At 40.1% G+C, this 20553-nt stretch overlaps 1 protein-coding gene across 1 annotated transcript in view; it reads left to right on the plus strand.

Moving 5' to 3' along the window:
* LOC104279156 (thrombospondin type-1 domain-containing protein 7B-like) overlaps positions 1-20553 on the plus strand; it is a gene marked incomplete at both ends in the record, with an annotated part of 128780 nt that overhangs the window by 62853 nt on the left and 45374 nt on the right. Inside the window, 4 exon segments of the mRNA XM_009876345.1 lie at positions 2854-3088; positions 5684-5799; positions 11918-12050; positions 13087-13190. Of these exon segments, the coding sequence (XP_009874647.1) occupies positions 2854-3088; positions 5684-5799; positions 11918-12050; positions 13087-13190 (588 nt within the window).

Genomic DNA, 20553 nt, shown 5'->3' on the forward strand with positions numbered 1-20553 from the left:
CCAGAACTGGACGCAGTATTCAAGGTGGGGTCTCACAAGAGCAGAGTAAAGGGGGAGAATCACCTCTCTTGATCTGCTGGCCACACTCTTCTTGATACATCCCAGGATGCGGTTGGCCTTCTGGGCTGCATGAGTGCACTGCTGGCTCATGTTGAACTTCTCGTCTATCAACACCCTGAAATCCTTCTCTTCAGGGCTACTGTCAACCCACTCTGTGCCCAGTTTGTATTTGTGCCTGGGATTAGCCCGACCCGGGTGCAGGACCTTGCATTTTGACTTGTTGAAGCTCATGCAGTTTGCGCTGGCTCGTTTCTCAAGCCTGTCAAGGTCCCTCTGGATGGCATCTCTTCCCTCAAGTGAGTCCACAGCACCACACAGCTTGGTGTTGTCAGCAAACTTGCTGAGGGTGCGCTCGATGCTGTTGTCCATGTCGCTGACAAAAATGTTGACCAGCACTGAACCCTGAACAGACCCTGGAGGAACATCACTTGTCACTGGTCTCCATGTGGACATTGAGCCATTGACCACAACTTTTTGAGTGCGACCCTCTAGCCAGTTCCTTATCCACCAAGTGGTCCATCCATCAAGTCCATGTCTCTCCATGACAAGGATATCATGTGGGACGGTGTCAAATGCCTTGCACAAGTCCAGGCAGATTACGTCAATTGCTCTTCCCATATCAACCAGAGCTGTAAGTTTGTCGCAGAAGGCCACCAAATTAGTCAGGCACATTTTGCCCTTAGTGAAGCCATGTTGGCTGTCACTGATCACCTCGTTCTTCCTCATGTGCTTTAGTACTGTTACCAGGAGGATCTGCTCCATGATTTTACCTGGCACAGAGGTGAGGCTGGCTCATCTGTAGTTCCCTGGGTTTTCTTTGCTTCCCTTTTTGAAAATGGGGGTTATGTTTCCCTTTTTCCAATATGCGGGAACTTCACCAGACTGCCATGACTTCTCAAATATGATCGCCAGTGGCCTAGCAACTTCAGCCACCAGTTCCTTCAGGACCAGTGGATGTATGTCATCAGATCCCATGGACTTGTGCACCTTCAGTTTCTCTAGGTGTTCCCAGACCTGATCTGCTTCCACCCTGGGTGTTTTATTGCTCTCCCAGGAGATGTGGAGGCAGACAGTCCCAGCAAGTTTCAGATGAGTTAGAGGAGCTGATCAGGTTCGTAAAAAGTCTGTAAAAGGCTGCTAGAATGGCGAGGCAGTGACAGCATGCCACAGCTGCTTTCATTGTATGAAAGTTGTCAATGAACTGCAGAAACTGGAGAGGCTCTTGTGCTTTTTATAAACAGTGTCTCCTGCTTGAAGTTTTGAGGGCTGAATGCTATGATGCTTGGACCATGTGGTATTTCTATTAAGTTAAAACTGCCTCATTATTCCTCTCACTTGTTCAGAAGAGCTTCCTTGCCATGGTTATTCTTGAAAAAAACACCTTAATTTTTCCCCAGGGAAGCTCAAAATTTGAGTTAGATCTTTTTCTTTTTCTTCTTTTCTAATGGACCAGGCATTTTGCCATTCGCTTGCTGCAACTTTTTTTATTTTATTTTTTTAACATCTGCTCAAACACACGAGACAATAACTGGGCTTCATTTTCCTGCCAAGTCAAATCTTCAGGAAACAAGTTACCTGGGGCATTTTCTGTTCCTCACCCTATACATTTGTGAGACTGAACACTATGTGGAACCAGTCCATTTTCATAGAAAAATGAATGGTAATGTGACATGATTATCCAAATCAGTGTGCTAAGAAATTTCTCTTCTCTTCCTTTTCTCTGTGCTATTCATCATGGTCGTTTGGGGTCATACCTTGTTCGGGAAGGCTCAGTCCTGTGAGGTGATAGGCATCCCTTCGAGGAGCACTGTGCCTTCATCTCCTGTTGATTTTAAGAGGGCGTAAAGGTGCTGTGAACCTTGTGTCTGGCCCCAACACTTCAATTCTTTCAAAGCCTTCTGCACTTTGGCTGTGTCACAGGTTGCCAGATTCTTCCTCCTGGAAGAGAATGGCTTTGATTTCAGTCATTTTTACTTCTTTCTTCTTGAAATGACAATGCTTACTGTTAAATTTCACTGCATTACTCCTTAGCTTTTGAGCTCTGAACATCTGCTGCTTTTATGGGATAAATTCAGACTGCTGTCCAGAATGTTAAAACTTCTGGGGAAGCTGTTCAAAGTCCTGTACTTTGTGGATTTATTACCAGTTGTTGACAAAGTGCAGAATCTTAGCAAAAACCTTCGGACAACAATTTGAAGGACGCTGTTTGAGAAATGTGAAGGCTTCATACTCAAACCCTATCTTTCAAGTTCTCCCTCATCTTGATTTGCAGATGTGGATATCATTTGATACGTTCCTCCATCAGTATGATTCAGCACCCTCTACAGCTCAGCTCTTTAAGGCAATGCGTGAATAGAGTCCGAATATTGGAAAGAGATGTTCATCCTTGGGAAATTAACAAGGAGAATGAACATAAAAATAGTGCTTAATTTGTCTTTGAACTTAATTGCGTGTTTGCTGAGTGATACTGGCGCTTAAATGGAATTAACTTGGCTGTGTGTAGGAGTATCAATAAGGTAACTCAGAAATATACTTTGCTTATTTCTGTTTCCATTATGCGTTGGAATACAATTTTATGCAAGGCTAGTTTAATGGGGAAACAATATTTTAGAAGGTTGTTATTGCAGCCGTAAAGGTCAACAGCTTTATTTATTTATTTATGTATTTACAAGTGGGGAGGAAAAAAATGAAAATATTAAGCAAACCTAACATTTTCATTTGATTTTCCTTGCCTTCCTTTTGCCACATGCCATAAGGTAAAAAAAAAAGTGATGTTGTCTTGACTCTTCCCAGGTGGAAAAGCCTGTCCCCCTGACCGAGCCCTGCAGGAGCACCGTGCCTGTAATGATCACCCGTGCGTGCATTTCTTCTGGGAGACTTCTCCCTGGAGCTCTTGCTCTGAAGACACGCTGGTCACTGCGTTCAACGCAACCGTGAATTGGAGCGGAGAAGCCACTTGCGGAGTGGGCGTACAGACGAGGAAAGTCTTCTGCATGAAGAGCAATTCTGGCCAGGTCACACCTAAAAGGTATTTAAAAAGAAGTTATCAGTGATTTGTTTGTAGTGACAGTGCGTGCCGTAGGAAGGTGTTTTCAGACTGCGTGGAATCTGCAGCGTTAAAAATAATTTTGTTTCAGGACTACTTCTCCAGCTACTACTCCCATCAGTACTATGAAAAAGATACTAACATATAACAAAAATAAATAGGTAGCCCATTTTAATTTTCAGTGTAAATCCAAGCAAAATGTGTGTTTTTAATGGTATACATTTTTTTGTTGTTGTAGCTACTCTGTTATTCTAATTTACATTTTCCTGCAAATATTTTTGCTGAAGAACAGGTGTGAGGAAAATACAAAGTACATCTAAATATGACTTTCATCAATACGTTATTAACGATGCTCTAATACAACAGAAAAAATACATAAAGTTTGCACTGTATTATGCCACAGTAAGGCAGGACCATGTGTGTGATTTGTATCATTCAATTGATTTACATAGCTTCTATAATGTGATACCAACATGGCAAAATTAACTATTCTGCTGTACAAATATTCTGAATTTTGCTTTGCTTTACTAAATGAGGAAGATAAGTAGCACAGATGTTTTCCCTAATATAAAAAATCAAGACATTGCTAATTATTTTTTTCATTGTTAATGAGTCTGGAGACTTACAACCGAGTTTCATTTCTTGTTGTAGCTCTCAAAACAATCCTGTTCCTATAAACAGCCTGTGCTGATTTCAGTAAAGTTAATTAAAATTTCTGAGGTTAATGAGCTTAATTAAATAAGAGGAAAGAAATCTAGTATTCATTTATGTCTAGAACCCATTGATATGCTGTAACTTGACATAATGAAACGTATTGTTTATAGAGCTATATATGTCTAAAATAGTTGTCCCTCTCCAGTTCTGAGATGGTGTAAGGGGAAATGGAACCGAAGCGGGTAAGCAAATAATTGAGTGAAGTATGTGAAGGGAAAACAGAGTTTCAGAGTCTGTCTCCTTTATGCAAAAAGGAGAGATTTGTGTACTGCAGACTTCAGAAAGGGACTCTCCTTGGCTTTGGTGCGATAGCTTCAGTGCCGCGGCGTTCCTCTTGTAACGCAAGTGGCTGGATCAAAAAAGAGTGCTGAGTCCTTAAAAGAGCTTCTTACTGGAATAGTTTATTTCACTGCTGCGCTGGGTATTGTTCTTACAGTGATAATCGTCTTAAAAACAAAAACTTTAGACCTCCAGAAGTCTTTAGGAAGATGATTCTAAGTGAAGGGGTAGAACCTCTATGGTTCAGGATTAAATATTATCTTGTTACTGCCCGGGAGGGTCCGGACTGGTGTGGTGCAGGGCGGGAGGGCAGCCCCCTCGCTGCGGGCACCGACTGCATCGTGTTTTGTGTTCGAGTTGATGAAAACTGACCCAAAGTAATGTTGGATTTAGAACTGCTGTGCTCAAAGTCTACCATTAATATGGCTCCACTAATGGGATATGTTGTGGAAATAAATAAGTTGTGCATGTTGGCGTGCTGTGTTTTTTTGTATTCTGCGTTTTTCCTGATAACATGGAGAAAGATTACACTGTATCCAAAGAAGGTGCAAGGGACATAAAGGCAAATAAAGCTCAATTTTTTTTGCCAAAAAATATTTCAACATCTTCTGTAAATCAACAGAAAACTGCCTCTAAGTTAATCATGCTTAATGAGAAGACAAATCTCTTTGTATTTATTTTTTTAAAAAACTATTCCTCTTATTGCTATCTCAGTATACCTCTCAGTATACCTCTTATTGCTATCTCAGTAACAAAATCGTGACTCTAAGACTTATTTTCTTTCTTATTAGGGTTTAGCAGCATAGTCCTCTTCCAAATGGGATCGTTTTGGGTAACATGCATTACTAAGTATTATTGAGTCATCTTTCTACTGGAAACAAAAATTAAAAAAGAGTAATTCCCTTTTTGTTTCCCCATTTGATATGCAACACCTGCCTGATCCCAGGAAATTGTCCCTTTTCCACCCTACAAGTTTTCATATATGAACTATATCCGAAAGTTCTGTTAGAAAATGCATGACATTTATCATTTAGGAGTTAAAAAATGAATAGAAAAAGACCACAAATGGAGCCCATCTTACTATGCTGTGCTGTACAACTATTTAAAATAACAATCGAGGCCTCAGTCAAATATCACTTTAAGCTATTTTTGTGTTTCCTACATTTTGAAACTGGAGGAACGTCCTGTCAGTCCTTACACACAGTTGCAAGTATTTTTAAGGCAGTGGCACGTTGTGTTAAGACAGGACTACTTTATAAACATACCTATTTCCTTTCTTCAGTAATAAACATATCTGTTTTGCTTCAGTGAGCTTCATGCTTTAGGCATCATAGAGTTGCATTTAGCCTGTAGTCGTCAAGCCAAGCTTCACTGTTTTTTTTAAATTATTGTTATTTTTAATATTTAAAGTGTACTAAATTCAGTTGGGTTAACATGAGAGCAAAGGAGAAGAAAAATGAGGCTTGCTCTGACGAGGAGTGGTGACAGTACTCTCATAGACCTTTTGTGGGAGTCTTAGGTGTAGAACATTTCCCCGTAGTTTTACTCTTTAATTATTTTTTATCTTTGCGTTTGGATCGGCAGATGTCCAGAGTCCATCAAGCCAGAGGCTGTGCGGCCGTGTCTCCTCCTCTGCAAGAAGGACTGCCTTGTGACGCCTTTCAGTGAGTGGACTCGCTGCCCAACAGCGTGTCAGCCTGGTAAGACATTAAGAGGCGATCAAAATTTTGGGAAAAATTCAAGAATTGGCCGAGAAACATGTGGTAGGTGTAGTTTGCATCAGACTAATAATTTCTAGGGCATTCATCTGAATGAGTTTTTTGGACTTGGGGTGTTGTTGACACAGATGGCGTTGCAGGGGTTGGGATCCTCATGAGCAGATTTGGAGATGAAAGTTCTCGTTACCTGGAATAAATTCCTTCTGGGCTTCTGCCTTCAAAGTGAGAAGTCCAAGGTCCCAATGTTATGTGCCTGTATCTGGATTTGCTACGTTATATGAAATTTATTTCTCTCGGATCAACCCAGATGTACGTACAGGGTTGAGCAAGTAACTTCTGTGCCTCGTGGTTTTTCATTTCTTTGATCCAGTTGGTTAACTTTTAGACTGAGTGTTTAGCAAAGTTTCATTATAATGATCTAGTGTTGGGTTTTGTGACAAATCTGTGTGTTTCATTAATTGTTCAGATTAAACCCTTCTTGGTTATTAGAATATTCCATTATTGTTGGTGGCTTCCTTGCACTTCAAAGATTCTCAGTGGATGCTCTAGCATACTTCTCGTTAGATTTTACAGGAAAATGAGTTGCTTTCTAAAACAGTGAATCCTGTTTTAATTAGCAATTTATTTTTAGATTTTAAATGAGCTGCCTATGAAGAAGTAGAATAAATTACCTGGTAAATTACTTTGTTTATTAAATAATAGTCTACAATTAAAATGAGAAGGAATTAATTATTTAACCTCCTTGGCAATGCTATCATTTTAATATAATTCTAAATTAAAACTTCTTAGATGGGGGAGTTTGCTTCTTACCTGATCTGTTATTGATGTGTCTGCATTGTAATACTTTTATTTTTTTTTAAATTTGCATTACACAATTAAAACCTCAGCATCATAATGAAATTGCAAAACCTCTATACATATACGAGTTGTTAGGGGTTTAGTTTTTTCTTTTTTTTTTTTTTTATAAAAGTTGTGTTTAATGATTACAATATACAGATGAATAGGGTGAATTACTAAACAGATCAAGCAGGAACAGGTATTACCTGACAGATTTAAAATTTACTACATAAGATCAGAGCTTAGGCAAACATGCAGTCACTAAATCAGCTTTACACAAAACTTTACCAGTTAAGCTGTTTGCAGTTTATCTGAGAAAATGCATCCAACTTTACCAACAATAAAATAGTTGACAAAAATGTCATCAGACAACGGGCTGTCTTCTGGTGAAGGATTGTCTCATACCTCACAAGCGTAGACAGCGGTGAACTTAGGGCCATAACAGATGGACGGAAAACATAATTCACGAAAAAAGAGCAATTGAATCCAAACACCTGTTGGTGAGGAAGGAACAGGGAGGTTGTTGCAAGTTATTGATTCTCTGCCATTTCACATACTTGAAGGTGACAACTGTCTACCGCAGTCGTCTATAATATATCGGTTTTAATGGGTCTTTGAGGATGAATCGAAACAAGAATCAAAGAATCAATAGGGACGTTTCAGAATATGAAATGGTTTGAGTGAGCAGCATGTAGATTTTCCTCTGTCACCTCCGTGTCGGGTGGTGAAGGTGTCCTGGGGAGGTAACTACTTTCAGTGTGGGTGATGTGTTCTCTGGTCTGTCAGCATAGATTTAAAATGGGGAGATTAAAAAAAGCAAACAGCTGGCAATAAATAATATTTTTCATTTTCCTCTTCAAAGTAGATGATATCTATAAGTACCTCTCCTCTTCTGGGCATTGGATGTCCAGGGAGAAGGTTAGAAGTTTCACCATCACTTAATTCTCCAAACAAGTTTACATGAAATATTAGGTAGTAACTGTCCTATTTATTTCACCATGCCTTAAATCAGATTTGAAATGAGATGGGGTAAGAGGAGATAAAATGCGTGGGATGCCACAATAAGAAATTCCAATGACCTCTACCTTGTGTCAGACAGTTTCTGTCAAAGATCGGCCACTTCCAGTTCTAATACACAAGCACTCAAGGTGAAACACTTACTCCTTTAAAAGCTCTTACTTGCACAAAAATACTGGAGACAACTCTGATTTTGGTAACTGAAATTTAGGAGAATCTGTCCTTATTATTTGTGTGCTAAAAGCCGTGTGCTGACCAGCCTCTGCCTTTCTGTCTGGTCACAAGCAAGGAGTATGAAGCTGAACGTTTCTTGTAAAAGCCACACCAGAAGTAGCACACTTCACAGGAGGGAACAAGGATTTTGTCCCTTGCCTGAGAATGGTCATGCACCTTTCAAGCCCTGGGCAGGGTACCGAGGAAGCCCTTGGCATCGAATGCAGAGAAAGGAAGGATGCAAGAGTAAGGGAGGAATGTGAAGAGTGGATTGATAGGAGGAGTCTTATGGCCGTGTGTAAGGAGAGGAGACTGGAGCGTGCTGGGACAGGGAGGTGGGAGTGGAAGAAGAGGTAAGGCTCTCCCAAAATTCCCAGTGTCATCTGAGTTGCAAAGTCATAGGACAGAGGATCTGAAGACCATCTTAACTTCTGAAGCTTGACTTTTTTCTGGAGGGGAAGTAGTTGTCGCCATCCTTGAAATCAGCTGAAGTTCGACTTTAAAATGACAGTCCTACATAATGCTAATACTCTGGAAAATCAGGCTCTAGCAGTTTTAAATGAGATATAAAAATTATGTTCATTAACATTTGTAAGGAATGCTGTAGAAAAAGCCAATGAGGAAATTCAATTTTGAAAATGGGGTTTGAGTAATATGCAATAGATGTTGAGGATAATTTAGTTTCTTGAGGTGGAGAAAATTACTGTGGGAAGCTCATTTAGATTTGGTACTGATTAATAGGAAGGAAATGGCTAAAATTCTAACGGTAGTAGATAATTTGAATGAAAATCATCACAAAGTGATAGAGTTCACGATTCTTAGGAAAAGGAAAGGATGGCAATATCAGCAAGACATTTTTAAAAAAGGCAGACATCAACAAACTGAGAGAATTTGTAGCTGCACCTCTTGGGAACATGTTCTCTGCAAGACAGGAGTGTAGAAGACCTGGAAACTACCAAGAAAGATTGTACAAAGGGCTGAAACCCTATGACCTCTACTTAGTATCCCAAAACTATTATAATAGCAAGCCAGTAACACAGGGGAGCAAGGTCTGTATGAGACTTGTATGTTCAAGCTTCAGACCATGAAGAGAAAACATCAAACACAGCTCGGGAAGCCTTTTTTTAATCTTTCTTCATCATCAGAGTTGTTCGGAACCTTGTTTCCTTTTTGATTGTCAAATTGATTCACAAAAATTAGCAACAAGATACTGGGAGTGCAAATGAAGCTATAGGAGGATATTGGATAACAAGAATTAAGTGGATTAGAAGGGGAAACTGAGTGAAAGCTATGTCCATTGCTTTCTGAGAAATGGGGGGAACATAACATGGGGAATATGCAATTGCTGCTGCTGTTTTCTGTCTGTAGCCACGAGAGGAATGGACTAAACAATAAGTATTTCATCCTGTGACACTAGGGCTCTGCAAATTGAGAAGGAAGTAATAACGTAATGCCAGAACATCTAGTGATTATCTCCTAGGTGAGAAATTGCTAAGTCCTCGGGAACTAACTAAAACTCAGTAATACCAAGACAAGGCAACCCAACCCAATGAACCTCCTACCTCCCGCAAAAAGAGAAAAAACCCAAGGAAATTGTAGATTATTCATCCTAACTTTGTTACGTAGAAAAACACAAGAACACTTTATTACTCAAGGTGTAAATAGTTCGTGAATCAGATTCAAATAAACTGGCTGGTATAGATATATTGACAACAAATCGTGCCCAATAAATTTAATCTTTTTTTTTTTGACAGCGTAGCCACTCTAATTAAGGGAAGTGGTAGATTTTTGATCCATTAAACTTTTATCAGGAAGCAGGGGAGCATTGACTTGAATTAAATCACTGTTAAATGGTTACTCAGCTGTTTAAAAAATCTCACAATAGATATCACTGCAAAAAAAAGTCTGTCTCCTTTACTGCCTGCCATCAAGTATTGATACACAGTGATATGATCCCCTGAGCTTTCTCCTCTCCAGGCTGAAGAGTCCCAGCTTTCCTGGTCTCTTCTTGTTTGTCAGATGCTCCAGTGCCTAAATAGTCTTTGTGGCTGTTCACTTGACTCACTCCAGTGTGTCCACGTCCTCCTTCTCCTGTGGAGCCCAGAACGGGACATGGCACACAGTTGTCACACCAGTTCTGAGTAGAGGGCAAGGATCAGTTCCCTCAGCCTGCTGGTGATGCTCTTCCTAATGCAGCCCAGGATGCAGTGACCGTTCTTTGCTGCAACGGCACTTCTCTGCCTCATGATCAACATAGAATCATAGAATGGCCTAGGCTGGAAGGGACCTTAGAGATCATTTAATCCAACCTCCCTGTCGTGGGCAGGGACGCCTCTCAACTAGATCAGGCAACACATGGGGACCTAACGGGAATCGAACCCATGACCTTGGTGTTACCAGCACCACGCTCCAACTGACTGAGCTAACCACTGCTGTGTCCTTCTCTGCAAAACTGCTTCTGATCAGTTGTTTGATAGATGTCCTCTGTTCATGGTCAAACTGGAGTGTGAGCCAAGGGAAGTCCTAGAGAAAACTTCTTGCCCCAATTCTATGTGATACTTGTCTGAACAGCTTGCGTGCTGGAATAATGACATTAGTGGATGGTGCAGAGCTCAGAGAGGTAGCAGACACAATAGACAATGTATTAAATGATACTGAAATAATTCAGAAATTTCTCAATGTTTCTTGTGAAGGAAAAATTAGTGGCACAAAGGCAGAATGGGAAGTAAAGACTTCAGTATTGGCTTGGGCACCTCTGTAGATATAGTGGACTGCAAAACGAATGAAAGTAAATGCTCTTTGTGAGGCTCTGCAAGTGCTGAATTGGGAATCTGAAGGCAGACTGTCAGAAGCTGCTGAGCTGCCTGCCGTGGTGGCTGTTACAGAAGCAGGAGGGGGATTGCCCTGGGAGCACTTATCCTGCTTCAGGGTGGCAACTGGGGTGAGCGACCTCCTGCCACATCCAAAGTCCTTTGCTGTGTTCTCACAATGATTCCACGCGTGTGAGTGAAGGCTTATGTAACTTATGGAGTTTTTTTTGAAGCCAGCTATTTTTACTGGACCTGTACTTGTTCTTTGTGCTCATGGTGTGACTTTTCCTAAATTTTCCTTTTATTCTAATGTACTGTAATCTTGCTACTAGAGCTTTGGCCTTGAGCTGGAAAAGTAATACCTGTAAGTGGGCTGATTTATGCACTGCTTTCCTCTCTTGGACAAATTTGATGAGGTCCACTATTAAAAAATGGTTGTCTGGTCTGGAATCCTTTATGGGGTTCTACTGAGATCCCTTTTCATCTTTCTGCATCTGATTTTGAAGCGTCAACATAGTACCTGAAGAAATGCTAATGCCATACGCAGCAGTTAAACCATCTCTCAGTTGGTACTTACCACTTAGGCAGCCAAGGATTGTGTTTGTTTTAGCTACAGAGATATACAGAGAAATCTAATCCTTGCTTTTCATTCTACATTCAGTAGTGTAGATTTTCTGAACCGTGTTTCTAGATGGATTGCTCTTGCATTGACTCAAGTTAAGCAGAGGGTTAGCCTGTGTTGGTCACAACGGTTTTCTTCTCAGGAAGTTATGGTCTATAATTTCTACACCTATAAAGATGGTTACTACTAGCAGTCTGAGACCACCAGAATGTGTTTTCAGAGATGAAACCTTCCATTATGACGGCTTGGTTTTTTTTAGCTTTTATTCTTTTTTTAATTCTGTTTGGTGTTTAAGTGTTGGCTCATACTTATTTTCTTGTCTGATTTGATGTTCTTTTAAATAGTCATATTTTTGATGCATTTTGTAACCTGTTCATTTATTGACCTTCCAGGTGCTTTTCTGCTGAACTACTGGTAGCTTAAAAGCAAGTAGTGGTAGCTTTTGACCCAAAATAGCATTCCTTCCCTTCTTTGGCTTGTGTGAGTTCTCATAGTTTCAAAATATAAGCAAAACATGAAGCATGTTTTTAACCAAGAGAGCTGGATCACAAACTCGAGGTGCCAACTGTGTCTGGAAGGCATTTTTTTCTTTATTTTACAGGCAATGCCACTGCAATTAAGCAGTCCCGGTATAGGATTATTGTTCAAGATGCTGCCAATGGGGGACAGGCATGCCCGGACACCTTGTATGAGGAAAGAGAGTGTGAAGATATTCCCATCTGTCCAGTGTATAGGTAAAAAGTTCTAACTTGGAATCAGTCTCTTGCTAGTGGGTGTCCACTACTCCAGAAATTACTCTTGTGCGATTTGCCTGAACAATTTTCACCAGAAAATGACATAATACTGGAAAATGCAGAGTTATAAACAAATAAAGTACCTTGTAAAGCATGTAAAAGTAAAGTTTGAATTGGAGATTTCAGTAGATCTGACATCATCAAAACAAACACCAATAGACACGGCTCCTAGAAATGATAACCTCATGATTTGTGATGCATTTAAGGAAGCTATTCCTGGGAACTCTCCCCTCAACGTATCTAAAAATCAATGTTGGATATTTTGGAACCACAAACACTCAGCTGCCTTAGTGGTTGTGTGCTTATTGCAGAAACTCTTGTCTTTTCCCATGATGCTCTCACTCCAGTGAATAATATGCACTTAAACAAATTCTGATTAGACAAGTAGTACAATAGGGCAATTACTCACCCCTCTTCATTAGAATTCTGTGACCCATCTGTTAGACAATATTAGTAAACAGAAACACATTATATCTTTGCATATAAATCTCCAGCCCGCTCATCCTATAGGACGTGGTCTCGAAGCAGAGTGGGGAGCACAGGGTGGTACCAAAGTTGGAGTCACGCGCTCAGCTCTGCCTGGCTCCGTTCTGTGGTGCTGGGGAGAGCTGCCTTCTCATGTTCTTCACTGGCATAGGAAGCAGTTTGGGAGCAGCGTCAGTTTTGTGAGAACAGGCTTGCAGGAGTGGAGTCTGATTTCATAGCCGGCTGAAGGTTTCTTGTCTATTTTATGTAACTTTGAGCCATGCCCTTCAAAAATGAGAAAGGGAGGCCCCCTTGAAGGATGATGTGGCTTTCCAGAAGGTGAACCTTGTGTCTCAATTTCAGTTCACAATGCTTATTTCAACAACTTTTTGACCCTTTAAGTCTCCACAGTATACCATCATTTGTAACAGAGGTTTTTGTCTGAAGGTTTTTGACGTGTTAACTGTTTTCCAATTTTGACCGCTCAATTGTTAACCTTTTCCCCTCACAGGTGGAAGACCCACCACTGGAGTCACTGCGTGCTGGTGCCAGATTCAGTGAGAAAGGGTCTGCCAGGGCATCATGAGGCGTGTGGACACGGTTTGCAGTCAAGGGGTAAGCTTTCTCCACGCAGCCTCTGGATATTGAAGGTGTTGGAGTGTGGCATTTAAGTAGGGTCTTTACTCTTTTGCAGTAGCTAATTTGGAAACTGAGTGAAGCACTGGAAGTGTTTTGGAAAGTGGATCCATTGTACAGTTTTGCTGCTGTGGTGGATATTGAAGTACCAGTAACATGGCAGTATGCTTGGAGTACAGGAGGGGATTTTTGCTTGGTGTTCAAGTATCTTTACGGTAGCCTGCTCTTCTGCCTAAAGATGAAGCACGTGGGCTTCAAAAGAACTATCTGTCTATCTCTAGGCCTTTATGAAGTAATCCATTCTCCGTGCTAAAAGTGGAAAGAGTAATTTCCTCATGATTTTAAATTTTACTAGTAATTTGCCTGAGGCCTGATTTTCATTAAGACTACTGGAGAAATTCACTGTGGGTCAAGGCTTTGGGCTCCTGCCCTTGACGTGAATAAGTGCTTGGAAAATACAGTAATTCCATTGTCTCAACAGAAGCGTTGAGAAGAGTTTCACAGTTCAGAGTATGTGATCAGAGTCTGTAGTGGTTCCTGTATATGGGGGCTTGGCTGTTACCAGTCTCCTAGGAAATCTAATGAAACCTTTAAGAAAAGGTTATTTTTATTGAAAAGAAGTAACTATACAGGTATGCTAACTGAAGAAACTTGACATAATAATTTACTCCTTCACAAAGGTAGAAACTATTCTTTAAAGATGAAGTGAGTTGCTTATATAATCTGGAAACAAAGGAAAAGAAAGAAAAGCCCTGACAGTATGTGGGCTGTATCTGAAAGAAGAAATGTGTTTTAAACTAAAACTCAAAAGAGTAAATATATTTAACTAGGTTTTGACCACAGACCTTTCCATGAGGTTTTCAAAAAGACGTCTGTAAATTGAGGTGTCCTAAAATGTATTCCTCAATCTTGGTTTGAAGGGATGGTAATCTTTATGCTTTGAAAGGTGCAGGAACGTTGTATTAATCTTACTCTGACAGAATTTGAAGTATGGTAGAGGAGCATCACGCTTATTTTTACTGTGTGGAGAGTCCTCCAACAGTTCTCTAGGCTGTGTGCTGTTCTGGTGTAATCATGGAAGAAGAAGAATGTCATAATCTTCTAAGCAAAGAAATTTCAATGCCACATTTATTTTGTAATTAACTGGGATTTTTTTTGTAACAGCTTTGGTTTTCATAATTACAAGTAGTGATAGAACCAATATGCTAGATATTACTGAGGATGTGTAGGGTTTCAGGAAAATGAGTTTGCAGATGAAACCCATGGAAGAAATTTTCAAGATATTTCCTCTGAGCAAGACGAGTGATCTCTATGGAAGAAGTAGCCGCAACCAAGCTGCTAACTCTGACTGCATTGCTTTTGAGAAACAAGCTACTGGATTTTTGGTGATGCTGTGTCTTTTCTATAGGTGTGCTTAGTAAGGGAAACTTTCATAAAGCTGCTGTTAGTACCTTGCCTTGCTGCTGCTTGAACATTTTAAGAGCAGCTAGCATGTCTGAAGAGGTGCTGTGTCACCATATTGTCAGGGAAGCAGCCATTTAGCCGAGGGTGGTATTTGCTTGTGTGCCATGCAGGGTCACTTCAGCTTGTAGACACTGGAGGAATTATGATACTCTCATTCTTCACCATGAAAAGGGTCTTTGGAGATATTTTTGAAATGTCGTGCAAGGTGAAACTGGGGACTTGGGCTTGTTCAGCCTGGAGAAGTGTCTGATGGGAATGGGGTTGACGGAGAGATGGAGCCACACTCTTCCCAGAGGTGCACAGAGAAGTAATGGAAGATAACGGTCCTAGGCTGTACTGAGGGACATTCCCAGACTGCCTGTGGAGAGACTGTAGATTCCTTGAAAACACTGAAAACTCAGCTGAATGAGGTCTTGAGCAGCCTTTTCTAAATCTGAGGTCAGTCCCTCTTAGAGCAGTCGTTGGATCTTCAGCAGTCCCATCTGTTCTAAATTACATTGTATGATTCTGTGAGCCTGTGGATTTTTTAAGGGGAATCTATGCCATCGGTGGAAGAACACCAGATGTTACAGATAGATGTTTTCCTGCAATATTTAGGCATCCTGCAAATGAGTTTGCATTTGAGGTATCACCACCACTCCACACAGTAATTGGCTTCCATAATGTGTCAGCATCTTTAGCCACTAAGTGATTTTTTTTTCTCCAAAGAGTATTTGTATGAGTTTGCCCGTTTTCTTTTTCCGTGTAACAGCAATTACCCTTTTACCACTGAAGATAATCAATCTTGTTGTTCCTTACAGCGTCGTTTCTTAGCTTTTTTTTTCTTTTACTGTCTATATACTAACTGTCATGTAAATAAGAGGATTTCGGTTTTCAGTGACTGTCGTATCTAGCCAATTATATAAGGACATTAAATTCCTATAAATTATTTCTAAAGAAAGAAAGTGTCTGTTTATGTGTACCTATTTAGAACAATGACTGTGCTGAGGGAAAATTAAGTCTGAAATGACTTTCACGCTCCATTCTTTCTCTAGGCTAGATTCTGAGATAGATGTTTACAGGTTTTGTTCCATGAGAGTTTAAACTGAATTGCACATAAACTTCCTGTGTAACATGCAGAAGATATCAGAATTTTTCTTTGAATAATAAACTGAATAGACAGAGAGATGACAGCTCTCTGAAGATGCAGTTTTCACAACTTTATCTTAGAATGATATTACACTAATTACAATAGCATTTAATTTTGTATATGAGAAAACAATCATGCAGATATGAGAGAAGTAGGGTTTAGAACTAAGAAACATAGCTGTTATTTAAACTTTATTAAGACATGATTTGCAAAAAGCCCCTGAGATAGGGAACTCAAGAGTAAAACAAGATGCGGATGTTACTGTTGCTTGACAACATTTCTAACAGTAAATGAAGAGCTTTACAAGCTTTTCTGTTGCTATATAGCTGTCATTTTCCTCGACAAGTGACTAATTTACTAGAAGGTGTCAAGACAGTGAGAAAATTGCTTCTGCTTCGGATGCTCTTCAGTGACTTTACTGTTCTCTGATGTTTGTGATGGAGGATCCTTCAGCAATGACCTCTCCCTTCAGTGCTGACATGAGCAGCCACCTTAGACATTTACATTTTGGGGGGAAAAATGTGTTGCTCATTACAAGGGATTGTTAAGGTTTAATTAGTGTATGGAAAGCCTGTTTTAAGCGGGTGTCTTTGAAGGCTGCTTCAGAAGTGATTGATAAAGTAAATAGACATGTATAAAAGACCAGACGGATGTAATGAGACTCTGGTTTAAAAACTGGTCCTGGAAATACACAGCCAACATGGTTTAAAAAAAGTAGTTACTTTCCAAAAGGAAGGAGAAGATGCAACAGTGTAATGTGTCTTGCCTTATTTCTCCTGCCTCTGCTACTTCTTAACTATGATTCATTTGGGGGATTTGACCCTATCTCCCCCCCATTAATGAGACAGTGAGTCCATCGCAGCCCTGTAGCTCCCCATCACAATACAGAAATGCTGTGACACAGAGCAGTGAATAATCTTGGAGAATAATTTGTAGTTTTATGTACAGGAAAACAGCAACAAACCCATTAATGCAGTAATGGGGAAGTACTCCTCTGCTTTGGAGAAGTGCCCTCTGCCTGACTCACCTGGGGTCACGGGGTGGACGGCCTCATTGGGCATCTCAATAGAATATTTCTTTCAATTTGCTCTACGGTCAGACCACGTATGATCTATTTCTTTCCTTCTTTAACCGGGTTGTAAATTCACACCATGTGGACTTTGCTAAGGTGGTTGGTGTTAAATATAATCTATTTCAGTTGAAAAGTTGATGTATGAATTGACAGTGAAAAAGTAGAATGCAGGCAGTGCTGGACTGAAGCGATTTAAAATTCCTGTCTCCTTTGTTGCAAGTTTCTGACTCTTTCTCTGGAGCTATAGAGTTATTGCAGACAAGACTGGTTTTAGACTGAGATGCAGATAAAAAACTTACAATTTTTGTTCTCATAATGATAACAATCTGGTATCTAAGCTTCCTGAGTGTGTCTAAATGCAGTGATAGTTCCAGTAAAATCTTATATAAAATATAGGCAGAACTGTGATTACAAACATAATTTGTAATAGGTTAGTGACTAATTTAATAAGTGTTCCATGCCTAAGCAAGATGAAAAGGGTGAATTTTGGTATTGCCAGTTTACATTGCATCTACAAAAGTATTTAAAGCAGGCATCCTTTAGCTGTATTACCTTGTGTATTATCAATCTGTAACACAGTAATGGCCATATACATTTCTGTTGCTTCTTCTGAATTATTTCATGTTAACCTATTTATAATGAGATGTGCCATCAAAAAAGCATCAGCGTTACCATTTTTTTTGCTTATAACATAGTCACCCAACAGTCCATATTCCCTGTTTTGTAGGTAGTTAATGAAACTGCAGATTGGCTAAATTAACAGATGCATTCATTGTAATTTGAGTTGCAGAATGCTTTTGCACAGAATTGCTGTTTTCAGGAGGTACATATTAGAATCCCCTTATGATTTACAGGCTAGAGGCAATGTGATAACCTGGAGTTTACAATGGATACATTTATGCTAGTAAACGTGGGGAAGTCACGGACTGGTTGAGTTAGATGGTGATGTTTTACAAGCAGTGTTTTGCGACGCAGTCCTGTGTATAAATCTGTCCAGTTGAAAGTGACTTATCTGTCATCAGTAGCTCCCGCCTGTATTAACTGTGCCTGGTAGGACAACAGCACCTTGAGCCTTATTCTGAGTGATGCGGGGGGTCACTGGGTTTGTCGATGTGTTTTCTGATGACACGATTGGAGGGTTGTGGGTGGATGCAGGGTCACAGATGGGAGCGCAGCGTGGTCCCAGCCAGCATCATGGTCTGCAAGAGACCTGCATGGCAGCTGGTGGCATTGCTAGCAAACAGTTGAGGGGAAAAACAATTACCAGGGTAAGGGCAGAAGCGGAGTTTTGTATATGATGCACTTTAAGGTAAAGTTTGTGAAGCAAAAACTGTCTGGGATGAAGACTAAGGTTCTGGACATTGCCTTTCCAGGCTGGAGAGCTTCAGCCTGTGATCAGCCAGTCTGCCCAGGGCTTCGTCATCACTTCTCTGATGCACCGCTCCACATCATATTGCAAATTCATGAAGTGCATGTTATCTGTATTGTTATTTTCTTGTCACTGAAAATAATCACAGAATTGATTTACCATTGTTTGCTCTTGATAATCTGATTTCTTCCCTTGACAAGACAGTGGGCTGGAGGTTAGGCAATAAGGGAAGCGGAAAGCAGCACAGATAATCTTCTTTTGACTTGAGAAGGACGTTGAGTCCAGTCCTCTGTGCAGAAAGAAAGTATGGCCTAGAGAAATGCAGGGTGAGGTGGTTGTGCAACTTGTTGAAAAACGTGTTTGAAGCTCTGTTATCAGTTATTTGCTGTCAACCAGGAAGGCCATTTCCCATGGTTTCCCCCGGGGCACACACACTCTTGATTGTCTTCAGTATTTTCACTAACAGTGTGTATAATGAAATAGAGCGTACATCTGTCACACATCTGAGTAATTGCAAATTGTGAGTGCTTTGAAGGGCAGGCCAAAAACACATATTAGATGAATACAAGCATGCTCTGAAATCAGAAAATTTAAATTTTCATTTAAAAAAAAGTGAAACCCTCAAACTGTGTAGAAAGATGGGCAGTGGCACTGTAGAGTTTAGTCTGGAATTAAGAATTATGGACTACACATGAATAGCATTGTACTTTTGTAAAAGAACACCCGTCATAAAATCATGCATTTCTTACATTTCCCCTCTGACCTCTGAGTTCCTGAAGTTTATTTTTCTGGTTCCTGACAGAGAATATTTTTAACAGGTAATCCTCCCTTTTATTTTGTAACACTTTCTGCCACAGTAAATAGTGATGAACAATCTATGTCGAATAAAAACATCAAAACTGTCTCTTGAGTAATTCCACTTCCTGCTGTTCTAATAGTTTCAGAATAGAGTGGGAACCTTTTGTCAAAATACCCTAGTTTCATTACTAGAAAGAAAGTTAGGTATTTAGGAGTCTAAGCTCTAGAGAACATGAGTGAACAAATTAAAATCTCTTGAACTTAATGAAAATGTATCCTTGCTTTTACATTTAAAACTTACCTTAATTCTTGGCGAACTATATATATACTTGTGCATGGAGTTTGGAGAGATTTATCACTGCAGTATCAATGTTTTATTACGTGACGGTGGATTGTTTGTATCTAATTTCTATCAGTTTACCTATACACTTTGGTCTTTCAATTATTTCCCAAAGCCTGAGTTTAATTGTGGATTTGATAGTAGATTATCTTTAGGCAAAAATGTGTAACAGCATTTCACAAAGGGGAGAACAAGGAAAAATTGAGGAGAAAAAAAAGACAGAAATGCAGTAGTGATGTCATGTATGCATTCTTAGCCTTTCCTGCACCAGTGGAAGATTAAGCTCTCCTAGACAGGTGTTCAGTGGGATTTATTTCAGATTTTCCGACCTTAAAACTGACCAAGAATGAGAGGAGAGGAGAAGGGACAGATGAGACTATCTGAGATGTGATAGCTGCCTTTGAGATTCCTGCATTTTAATTTGAGAAACAAAATCACGTGCTTGTACAGAAATCATCCTGGGCCAATTTCTTAAATCCTAGTGACGTGGCAGAACTGTCTATTTAAATACGTGCATGACTGTACTGAAGTCTGCCACTGGATACTGGTTTGGGGAATGGAAATTCATCCTCATGTTGTATTACCTCCCGCTGATCTCCAGGTAATGTGTTCCTGTAGACCGATTTTTCTTTCCTTGGGTGCTAGTTGATAGGACAAGGGGAAGAAAGATTGATACTGATTTTCCAGTGACAGGTTGTTCACAAAAAAGAGTGATGGTGGTCTACCCTCCTTTTTTCATGGGAGATGTCATCACGCATCACAAGATGCTTAAAACAGTGCTAATATATTTTGGGCTGGGTCTGGCCTGGCTTGCACCTTAGGTGTCGCTGCTGTAGGAGTATTTCATAGGCAGGAGAAGAATTGACATGACATTACTTTATAGACGCTAACTAATAGCAAGAAAGGCTCCAACTCATTTCTGTCACTGTAGCCTTATGCCAGCAACATAAAAATTGAGGAGACTCTTAGAGAATTTGTCCTGACAGCAATCTACTGTGCAACATTTTATCCAAAGGCAACTCAGTAATCTGTAGACTTTCTGTAAAATAAAGATGATGAAGACTGCAGCAGATAAATTACATATATTTGATTTCCTTCAAAAACAGGACAGTATATTCCACTCTGTAGAAGGAAATAAGCAGGCTTTCTAGCTTAACCGTATACTCTTTC

Source organism: Apaloderma vittatum, unplaced genomic scaffold (assembly GCF_000703405.1).
Source record: "Apaloderma vittatum isolate BGI_N311 unplaced genomic scaffold, ASM70340v1 scaffold7779, whole genome shotgun sequence".
NCBI lineage: Eukaryota > Metazoa > Chordata > Aves > Trogoniformes > Trogonidae > Apaloderma > Apaloderma vittatum.